The sequence below is a fragment of the Propithecus coquereli genome, unplaced genomic scaffold, assembly GCF_000956105.1.
Source record: "Propithecus coquereli isolate 6110/MARCELLA unplaced genomic scaffold, Pcoq_1.0 Scaffold302, whole genome shotgun sequence".
Lineage (NCBI taxonomy): Eukaryota > Metazoa > Chordata > Mammalia > Primates > Indriidae > Propithecus > Propithecus coquereli.
The window spans coordinates 1990964-2002661 of record NW_012148642.1 but is presented as its reverse complement, the minus strand read 5'-3'; the positions used below and the strand labels follow the sequence as shown (position 1 = coordinate 2002661).

The following is an 11698-nucleotide window of genomic DNA, read 5'->3' as shown; positions in this document are numbered from 1 at the left end:
GTGTGTGGTTATATAAAAAATAGGCAAAAAATTTGAACAGATACTTCACAGAAAATAAATGCCTAATAAACACATGAAAATAAATGTTAACATCATTAATCATCAGAGAAACGCAAATTAAAACCACAATGAGACATCACTACTCACTTATTAGAATGGCTAAAATTTGACAGACAATACTAAGTGTTAGGAAGGATGTAAAGCAACTGGAACTCTCATACGTTGCTGGTGGGAATGTAAAATATTATATCCACTTTGGAAGACAATTTGGCAGTTTCTAATAAAGTCAAGCAAACATCACATAACCAAATAACTCCACATCTAGGTCTTCACCCAAGAGAAACATATATTGACATGAAAACCAGTGCACGAATATTTACAGAAGTTTTATTTGTAAAAGCCAAAAACTGGAAACAACCCAAATGTTCATCATCATACGAATGGGTAGACAAATTGCAGTCAATCCATGCAATGGAATACTTAGCAATAAAAAGGAACAAACTATTGATATGCCAATCATGAATCTCAAAAACATGCTGAGAGAAGCCAAGCACGGAGAATACATACTGTATGATTCCATTTATGAGAAATTCTAGAAAAGACAAACCTAATCTATAATGACAAAAAGTAGATCAGGGATTTCCTAGCATTGACAAATTAGTGGGGGAAGATTAACTGAAAGAGGGATAAGGGAACTTTTTTGGAGGGAGGGAACTGTACTGTATTTTGATTGTAGTGATGGTGACATGGGCATGTACACTCATCAAAACTCAGAACTATACATCTTAAATGGGTGTATTTTATCATGTGTAAATTAAACCTAATAACATTGATTTTAAATACATATATAGCACATATTCTTTGACCTAGCACTCCATTTCCAGGAATCTATCTATGGAAATACACACGTGTACTTGGATGCTCAATGGAACATTGCTATAATCAAATACTACATAGTTGTTTTAAAAATGAGGTAGACTTATACATATTGACATGGAAAAAAATCTCCAAGACACATTGTTAAATAAAAGATGCACGTTGAATAACACATCGTCACATGTTCCCATCTGTTTGAAAATATGCAAAACAAATATCACAACCACACAGCAAGTATTTACCTTTGGGAAAGGATGAAGGAGGACTTCATGCTTTATTCTGTATTATTGGACTCTTTTACAAAGTAAGAGTATTCATGAATTGCTTGGGTAATGTTTAAGGACTGAAAATGAAACAAGAAGTTTTGGTGGTTGTTTTTTAAGAGGAGTCACCGAATTTGAGAATGAATCTTCAGTCAAAGCCCAGGATAGCATTTAAGAAGAAAACAAAGGTTTAGTGAAAATACACACACACAAGAATTGCTACTTCTGATAAAAGAGGGACTGTGGAGTTCACCGGATCAATACAGAAGAAACCCCCAACTTAAATAATTACTTATCCTGCAAGAACACAAGTATTTCCTCCTCTGTGAGGTCTTTCCCAGTTTCGAAGGCATTTCTAAGTCTATTATCACCTTATCTTTGTTCCCACTAGATCTGTTCCATGCAGGTATGTGACCTCGTGCCAAGCTAACCAAGCGTCAACACTTGACACTCATTTGATACACGAACCAGACAGGTATGTTCCCAAAAATGACCCACGGTTTGATTTTTAGAAATTCAAAGAATTGCTACTATCCTCAACTCCTCAGCAAAGTAGCTTCAAAACTGGTTTGACCAAGGTGCCAGGCCCTGATCCTCTCTGGGTAGAGATTAGGGGGTGAACTCAGAGCAGAGCTCTAAGAACAAGAGTTACCCCTCCCACAAGTGGGATGAAGGGGTCTCCTCCAACTTACCTTGAAAGCTGCAACTTTTCCGGATATGGTACAAGCAGATCTGATCACTCTCCTCCTGGCTAAGAGTATTTGGGGACATAGGACCTGAACTGTTTTTTCCTTCTGCAAAGAAACACCAGAGATGTGTCAGCTTCTGATATGGGATTAGAGTAGTTCAAGGTGCAAAGGAGAGTAAAGAGGATTCATTCCTCTCTCTGCATGAGACAAAAGTAGACAAGGCAAGCTCACAAAGTCCTATTGTGTTAGGGGTGAAGGTACCCCCACACAGGTGGGCTTTCCACTTTTTAGGGATGAGCTGGGAACCCCAGGCCACATGGCTGCTTGCCAAATCCAGGATGCTTGGAGGGGCTCTTTTGTCAACTTTGGCTGTCCGTCCAATTCACTAGAAGATCCATTTAAAAATACAAGTGCCCAACACCACCTCAGACTGACTGAATCTCAACCTCCAGGGTGAAGCCTGGGACACTTTTTTAATAAGGGGAAAGCCACTGTCCTACATGTTGACTCAGCTTAGGATTCTTAAGATGGTGATGACCCCAAAGGGCAAACAGAGGGCTACTTTTCATAAACTAGGTTTATATATAGCAAATATTTGTTAATGAACTATCAGAACTGGGTACTGGCCAGGTGCAGTGACTCATGCCTATAATCCCAGCACTTTGGGAGGCCAAGGTGGGAGGATCGCTTGAGGCCAGAAGTTCAAGACCCAGTCTCTACAAACGAATTTTTCTAAATTAGCCTGGCATGGAGGTGAGTGCCTTTAGTCCTAGCTACTCAGGAGGCTGATGTAGGAGGATTGCTTGAGCCCAAGAGTTTGAGGCTACAATCAGCTATGATGGTTTCCCTACACTCCAGCCTGGTAGGCAACAGAACAAGACCCTGTCTCTAAAAAAAAAAACCAAAAACAAAGAAAAAGAAAAAGAATTGGGTATAAATACCAAGAAGAGGACAATAAATCAAAAGTCTACATCTCAAAATAAAACCTCCTTAATTACTTTTAGGTTAATTATAAGAATGTTAATATAAAATGGGCATGTAAGTGCCAAGTTTTCCTTTTTTTTTTTTTTGAGACAGAGTCTCACCCTGTTGCCTGGGCTAGAGTGCCATGGCATCAGCCTAGCTCATAGCAACCTCAAACTCCTGGGCTCAAGCGATTCTCCTGCCTCAATCTCCCAAGTAGTTGGGACTACATGCATGCGCCACCACACCCAGCAAATTTTTTTTCTATTTTTAGTACAAACAGGGTCTCACTCTTGCTCAGGCTGGTCTCAAACTCCTAACCTCAAGCGATCCTCCCACCTCAGCTTCCCAGAGTGCTAGGATTACAGGCATGAGCAACACTGGCCCAAGTTTCCCTTTAGAGTAACATTCCAATGAGTCTTTACATGAGACATCTGTCCCTATCCACTTACCCCCAATGAGCACATAAAACTCATTCATAATCTCTTCCCACTGAGTGTCCCTGTCATTCTGTTATTCATTTTCCCTTTTCTTTTTATAAGCCCTGAGATATTTCACACACTGGGCCTCAAAACCCAGGCCTGTGGGACCCTGAAGGCCATCTCCCTCTCCCGTCGAGGGCAGGTGACTGCTCTTTGGACTTGACATCACTGGACAGTGGATCCTACCCTCCCTCAGTTTCTAATAAAGCCATAATCCAACTGATACTTTTAAAGATCTATTTAAAGCAAAACCTGTCTACTTCTAGGCTTCCTACAGTTGAAAGAAATTAACAAAAAATAATTGAAGAGAATGTAAAGAAAAAATACATGGTGAGGACAATCTTTAAATATAAAGTCAGGTAAGATTTACAGTGGTGAGTTTGCGGGTAGTCCCAACACACACCTGTCATTTTAGGAAGCTATTAAAATCATAGCCCCCACTACAGCTAAATGACCAGGTTTGATTCTGCATTCTGAGGGGCCACAACAATAGCCAGCCAAGGGGCCTGTATTGTGAAATCCAGAGGACATCAGTGTATCATAATCTCCCTGAGAGACCACGTTATTTATCTGCCAGACGACAGATAAGAAATGCCTATTAAACAGAAATCTCTGCTCAAAATTCCCCCACTTGCCTGTCACTAAGCCTGACATTCTTTTAAAAAAATAAGTTTCCTAGCACACTCATTCAACAAATGTCTGAGTGTCCACTGCAGGCCAGGCACTGTCTAGGTGCTGGATATGAGCAGGGAACAAAAGCAGACAAAATTTACAATGACTCAAAACATTCCATTTATTCATGTCAGGAAGATGTCTAAAATTAAGATATGCTTCACTCATTTTTTAAAATCCAACAGAATAAAAAGGATGCCCCTAGAGTTGTACAGCATGGCATTGCTAACTTCGGGGTGCCTCATGCAAAGGCAACATCTCTGAGGGCGTGGGGACAACTGCACAGGGGAATGGGCCGGCCAAGTCTCCCATTTCAGTGCAGATCAGGCCCATCTGGAATTCATTCATCATCAACACCAACTCCCATTCGTCTAGAACAGTTTGTTTGATCAGGTCTGTGATTTCGACTCATCCTCAAACTCCCCTAGGCCCTTGCCAGGAAAGGATCACCAACTCCATTTTACTAAAAGAAGCACAATTTTGCCCAAAGTCACACATTCTATTTACTGGCCAACTGGGATCCAGGAACCCCTGGCCCAAGGCATACTTCACTTTCCACCGGCCTTACCAGAAGTCCCCTGTGGGCCTGGAGAATGAGGAGGCGGCACTCTGCTCGGGGTGGAGCTCTTATTCTTGATGTCATGTGCATTTCTATAAATGGAAGGCAGCCTGCTCACCAGGTCTGGGCTCATGCCCAAATTCTCCAATTTTTCCAGATTCTCTGAATTAGAGAAATCATGGGATCTCTTACAGCTAGTGCCAAACTTGCATTCCCCCTGTAAAAAATACTGGCAGACATGGAGCTTGATACATTGCTTTTGAAAGGAACAAGAGCCATAGGGTCCATCTCCTTTGTTGTAATGTTGGCAGATCTGTTGACAGAGAGGGAAAAAAGACATCAGGTAAGGAAGGTCTCACATGGCACCACCTCCCCACTGGTTAGAAGAGGCCCTCATAGCCAAAGCCGTGATTCCTTCATCCACACGGAACAAAGATATGAGATTCATCCCTCACTCTAGATGATGGCTGCTAACATTTGCCCTTGGCTAAAATGGAACTGGGTAGAAAGCAGATTGCTCAGAACAAACCCCTCCGTTGGGAAAATCCAAAGCACTTCAAAGTGACCAGATCTGCTCCCTTCATATGAGACAGCGTTTTACTGTGGAACGAATGGCAGCATCCTACAGATTGCTACAATCTACCTACACTCTTCCCCCGTGGACTCACTAGCTCTCCCCTTCCAAGGCCCCAGTTACTCCCAACTCTCTTTTCTACAATTCAGAGTCAAAGAGGCTCTGAGGGGTTAAAGCATCTTTGAGAAGGCCAAAAACCACCTTTCATTTCCCAAGGGAGCACAAGGAGGCTCAGAGAAGTTAAATGGCCAGTCCCAGTCACACAGCTCTCTATAGCAACTGGCATATACAATGTTTGTTGAATTGTACTGTTGGCAAAGCTGGGACTTGAACTTCAGTCAACAGCTCTTGTCTCTACACTCCAAATTCCTGGAGGTGGGAATAAGGCCAGAGACCACCAAGGGCCCACCCACTTGATTCACAAGCATTACACTTCCCAAGATGCAGGAATACCCCAGAGGGCTGCAGAACCCAGACTTCCCCTGGCACTTACTTCTGGCAAAAGCCAGGGGTCGTTCTGAAACAAGAGTTGGCACAGCTCGCTATAGTTGAGGTGGTCAACGCCATGAGTTCTTAGCACACTCAGGTTGTGATCGGTCGTCAAGCTGTGACTATTTCTACAGTTCTTCCTACAAAGAAGCAGAGCTGGTGTTATGGGCTAAATTGTGTCTCCCCAAAATTCCTATGTTGGAATCCTAACTCCCAAAACCTCAGGATGTGACTGTACTTAGAGATAGGGTTTTTAAAGAGATAAGTTAAAATGAAGTCATTAGGGTGGGCCCCAATCCAACATGACTGCTGCCCCTAGAAGAAGAGATTAGGACACAGATACTCACAGAGGAAAGACCATGTAAAGACACAGAAAGAAGGTAGACATCTATAAGGCAAGGAGAGAGGCCTAAGAAGAAAGCAAGCCTGCCACACCTTGAACTCGGACTTCTAGCCTCCAGAACTGAGATAATCCATTTCTGTTGTTTAAGCCATCCAGTCTGTGGTACTATGTTATGGCAGCCCTGGCAAACTTAATAGCTGGTAAAAATCAGTCTTCATGACAATTTTTAAGGAACACTTCCTGTTATTGTTTACAAGCGCCAGAGAAAAACCAGCATGCTTATGCAACAACAAAAAAATGTAATGCTTATTTACCAAGGAGATGGGGCCTTGCAAGGTCTAGGGCCCAGGACAGCACCAGCAGGCATTTGATGAGAATGACAAGGCCACCATCCAAAGAGGAGTTATGGCATACGAGTTAGCAAGTACTTAACCATGTGCTAAATAAACAAGTGTGGTGTCTTATGGTTATAGGTGCACACATACACACACACACACACACACACACACACACACACAGACACACACACACACACCCCCAGCCCTTTTTTCTGCTCCCTTCCTCCATTCTTTCAATCCACAAGCATCTGGTAAGCACCAACTGTGAGCCAGGCACTGGCACCACGCCCTGCGGACCCAAAGACAAACCTTCAAATGACTGCCTGGGTCATAAGAACCCGGAAAAGTCAAGCAAATACCATTTGCTTGACTCAGACACTGTCATATCTCATATGCCATGCTCATAATAAGCATCTCAAGAGAACACCAAACCCCTGATCCTCCCTTAGACCTGCACCTCCCACAGTCTCCCCTCTTCCCTCTTCTACTGCACAGACCAAAAACCTTAAAGCCATTCCTTGACTGCTCTTTCTCTCATCTAGTAGAGGTGACAGACATAGAGATGACTCTAATATGGAGTGGAAAATGCAACGTCAGCTGTGGTCAGAACAGAGAGGAAGGGCACCTGGACCAGTCTGGACCCCATTTCGCAGATGACAGCACCAGCACCTCGACCCCATTTCACAGATGACAGCACCGAGGCTCAAATGTAAACTCACTTGCCCAAGGTCCCCAGCTAGCAAGGAGCAGAGCCCAGGTTGAAACAAGGTAGGCTGGCTCAGGACTATGCTCTGACCACTGTGTTGGCTGCCTCCTGAGCACAGGACTGGGAGTCAGGGACCCAGGACTCCTCGCCAGCTCTGCTACAAGACTGATTACCTATTTCTAAAAGAGCCAACCCTACAGTTCAAGAGATAAGTAGAGTCACAGGGAAAGCACAGAAAGTGCAGCCAACCATACCCACTCCCTCAGGTGAGTCAGAGAAGGAAGGTTCAAGAAACTCATCTATGTAAAGCACAAGGAAAAGAGAAAAATGAGGAATGAAGAAGAAAACTCAAGAGTCATCTAGGCCAGGAAATATCAGATGTCCAGATTTCACAGACAAGTAAAATCTGACCCCGAATTTTGGAAACTAGCATTAAGGACTGTCTTCTTTATTTTGCCAAATACAGACATTAAAAAGATCTGCCAATTATCCCCATCATTGGGTCAATCCAGCCACCATTTATTTACCATGTGCCCTCTTCTTTGTTCTCCCCTGAGATACCTCATCCCTGAAGGGCTGATTGCCCCTGAGTTCTATCCTCACCCTCTTTTCAGGCCTCAGACTCCACCTGAGAACTGATCCACTCCTGGGGCTGTGGCTGGGGCTTACACCACAGAACATCTCCCAGACCAGCACCCCAGGGCCCCAGCCTTGCTCCTGAGCATCACACCGGGAAAGCTGCCTCCTGGGCAGGCTTCAAAACGAAAATCCTCTCCTGCTCCCTCAGTAAACACCACTCAGGCCACAGCAGAAGCCGAAACCCAAGAGTCATCACCTCTCTATCTTCCTACCACACTGCCCCCAGTGCCCCAACTCTCCCAAATTTCTCACACACAGCTCTTGGAAAATTCTAATCTAGATATTTCTGGATAGCTGCTTCCTAGAGACTACATTTCCCAGCCACCCTGCATCTAGATAGGGTCATGAGACAGCTTCTGGTCAATGGAATGTAGGTGGAAGGATGTCCACCACTTCTAGACTTGGCTCCTAGAAACCTCCCACGCAATCCCTTACTGTCCATCTTTTCCTTCTGCCCCCTGGAACTTGATACCTACAATAATGGCCTCAAGAGCCATCAGCTGAGGAGAGCAGAGCCTGGGTCAGCCAGCCTGGATCCCTGAATGACTGCAGGGATTAGGCCCCTACCCCACGTTCCCTGGGACCTGACAAGCGCAAGAAATAATGTCTACTAAGAGTACAAAAGAAAGAAAAAAGAGAGAGTGGGGAAAAAGAAAAGAAAGGAGGGAGGGAGGAACAGAGGTGGGGAGAGAAGGAAAGAACTAATTCTCCTAGATAACTAACTGGACTAGCATCTGAGCGGTTCCCCATGACACCCTCCTCTAAATCGGCATCCACGCCACTACCTAAGATCTGCTTCTAAAATGCAAACCTGATGGTTGCTCTCTCCCGCCATTTGCAGGGCCCCATCACCTTCAGGGTGTGGTCCAGACTCTTCGGCATAAACCTCAGCGAGCCCTTCCACAAACCTAACTGCCCACCTGCTAAGCGCAGACCGTGGGTGCTAAGCGCTGGGGAGACAGCCAGCCAGGGCCCAGCCTGCTGGGGCCTCTGCCCTCAGGGAGCGGACATTCTGTTGGGAGACGGGCGGAAAATAAAGAGCTCCCTGTGGCGCGTGGGGAAGAGTAAGAGGAGGAAAAGCGCTCAAAAGAAATCTTTAGGTTGAGGCCTGAAGGATTGACGGAGCAAACAAACCAGGAAGGGCATTCCAGGGAGGCCATCACCTAAGCGAAAGCTGGGGGTGTGCCAGGAACAGAGGGCACCCAGCGGGGGCTGCGGCTGGAGGGCGGGCGGGGACCAGCGTCCTAAGGTCCTTGTGGGTGATGGGAGGGAGCCTGCGTTTTCTGGCTTGTGGGCAGGTCAATAACGCTGAGTGGGGTTTAAAGATCCCTTCCGGCTGCTGGGCGGAGAAAGCCCTCATCGTCTGGCCCTCAAAGCTAGCTCGGGAGACCGGTGGGGTCGCGGAGACCCCAGGCCACCGCCTCCCCCTCCGATATTGCCACAGCCAGGGCGTCCCACCCGGTACCCGCGTTTATCTGTGTCTCTCTCTCCTCAGAGAGTGTCCTCAGGAATCTGGAAAACACCATTTGACCCCGAGTCCCTGGCACGGCGCTAGGTACTCAGTAGGTGCTCAATAAGTGTTCGCTGAAGTAAATGAAGGGGATGAGACCAAGGAAGGGCACCTAATTGTCTCCTCAAACTTCAAGAAGGGCCCCAAACGGGCTGGGAGGGGGTGGGCAGGCCCGGGTCCCCAGCACGCCGCCCTTCCGCCCCCGCCCCCGGCCCCCGTCGGGCCTGGCCCGGCGCCTTACCCGGCCCTCAGGAATTTGCAGGCGCCGTAGATCATGAACTTGCAGAGGTGCAGCTGCGCGCAGAGCCCCACACAGCCGGGCTTGGGGCCCTGGTGCGCGCGGCACAGGCGCAGCGACGAGGCGGCCAGCACCAAGCGCTCGGGGGCCGCCGCCGCGCCGCCCGCGTCCGCCCGCCGCACCACCACGAAGCGCCCGCGCTCCCGCAGCAGCCGCTCCAGCGCGTCGGGGCCCATGTCCGCCCACAAGCGACGCCGTAGCTCCGGCACCTCCAAGGCGCCCCCGGCCGCGCACAGCACCTGGGTCGCCTCGCCGACGACGGTGGCCATGGCCGAGCGGCGGGGGCGCGCTGCCGAGGCCTGCGCCCGTCGAACCGCGGGCTGGCGCGACGCCGGGGGCGGGGGATACGGGCCGGCGGTCTGCTCCCACGGGGTGGAGACGCCGGCGGGAAACGAAACCGAAAGCGACCCGGGCCGGGAAAAACAGAACCTGTGCGGCCTCGCCACGCCCCCACGGCCGCAGCTGAACCGCCGGCGCCTCCCGCCTCAGGGGCCCCAGCTGCGCGGCGGCCGGCCTGTCGGGGGCTCAGGCGCTCTTGCGGACGCTGCGGGTCGCGGCTGTGGCGGCGCCGCGGGGACTCCTCAGTAGGCCCCAAAAGGGGTTTCTTGGGCGTCTGAGGGGGTTGGGGCCGCTTCCTTCGGGGCAGCGCCTTCAGCCGGAGGGCGGCGGCGGAGACGGGCCGAGCTCACTCAGCCACGTCGGGGCAGCCCGCGCTTTCAAAGCAGCGCCCCACGCCAGAGCCCGGACGGAGCGGGCCGGCCCGTTGGTGGGGCAGGCTGGGACGCCGCCCGTTAAAGGGCTCACACGCCGCCGGGGCCAAGCCGGGGCTTCAGGGACGGCGCACGGAAACCTGGGCAGCGGATGTGGGTCCCAGCCCTCGGAACATACGAAAAAAAAAAAAAAAACGATCGCTCCGAATTGCTCGTCGTGCTTAAATGTTACTTCAGCTTCAGTGCATGCAGTGAATTCCTTAATTGAAACGGAAAAGCGTATGCCCTTTTAAAAACCAAATCCGTTTCTCTCAGCCCCTCCCTAAATAAAAATTGAAAAATATTTTGAAAGACCCTCAGAGCGAAGGACTTGTTCACACGGTAATGATGGAAATGTGGATCGGTAGAGCCCTTTAGGAAAGTAACCGGAAAATAGCTATGAAAAATTTAAACCGCGTATGACCTTTGACCCAGAAATCTTCCTTCTGAGAATCTTCCAGAAGTAAAAGGAACACTACGTAAGTTAGGTAGAGATGTATTACGGGTGGAGGTATGGTTTATGCAGGTTATTATACGGCTTTAAGAAGCATGCGTTAAATCGGCATGTTGACCTACGAGGACAGCCATGATGTGGTGTTAAGTGAGAAAAAAGAGAACACAAAAAAGAGAACCCTATTTGTGGGGGTGAGGAGCAGGATATTTTTTGATGAGCATGGGGAGAGATGAGGAAGGATACACACCACACTGGTGGTTGGGAGTGGGAAGTAGGAGGTACCAGGAAACTGGAAACGGGAAGATGAGGAGCAGAAAGATGGGGGCGGGAGGGGGAGAATACTTATGGTATAACATTAACTTAAAATGAATTAAAATTCTAACTATTACTACAAAAATGTAAGAAATTACTAAGTGTATGGATGAAGACTAGACAATAACATGGGCAAGTGAAAATGAATTGATTTAATTAGGAAATCGGGCGAGGGATTGTTCTGTTGGATTTTAATTGTGGTTTTAATTTTTTGATTGTGTAAAATTTTTAATTTAAAATTTTGATTTTTAATTTTAGTTGTGGTTCTTTTGCAATAAAATAACATTTCTTAAAAAGAAAGTAAGGATGATGTCAGTGAAAATGGTGGATTAAGGACCCAAGAAAGTTTGCCCTTCCATATAAGCAATGAAAAAAAACTGGCAAAAATTGTCAGAATCAACTTTTTCAGAGCTCTGGAAATTAACCAAAGGCTTGCATCAACCCATCTAACATTTAGGCAAGAAAAACAGCTGGATCTCAGTGAGAACAGCAATCTTTGTAGCATTTTAACTTACCCTAGTCCTATCTCCCCCTGTCCAGCTCCATGGCAGCCCACATTCCCAATACCTGTACCAGAGGGAGCAGACAGGGCTGTAGGTCTTTCAAAGCCTCATTCCCAAAGAGTCATTATTCAATCTATCTAGTGATTCCCTGGAAGACCCCTGAAAAGGCCTGTCTTTATTCAATCTCATTGGAATTGGCCCAGTCCTAAAGGTTTCTGCCCTTTAGGAAGGATGGGATGGGAGGGATGTTTGTCAATGTTTTAACATCATGATTGGCTG

General features: G+C 47.4%; 1 protein-coding gene across 1 annotated transcript in view; it reads right to left on the bottom strand.

The window, feature by feature from the left end:
* PARP12 (poly (ADP-ribose) polymerase family, member 12) overlaps nucleotides 1-9676 on the bottom strand; it is a 40400-nt gene extending 30724 nt beyond the window's left edge. Inside the window, exons 1-4 of the mRNA XM_012649749.1 lie at nucleotides 9345-9676; nucleotides 5572-5707; nucleotides 4514-4817; nucleotides 1832-1933 (exon numbers count right to left, since the gene is read on the bottom strand). Of these exons, the coding sequence (XP_012505203.1) occupies nucleotides 1832-1933; nucleotides 4514-4817; nucleotides 5572-5707; nucleotides 9345-9670 (868 nt within the window). The 5' untranslated portion in view covers nucleotides 9671-9676. The remainder of the gene's footprint in view (nucleotides 1-1831; nucleotides 1934-4513; nucleotides 4818-5571; nucleotides 5708-9344) is intronic.
* Between the last annotated feature and the right edge of the window lie 2022 nt (nucleotides 9677-11698).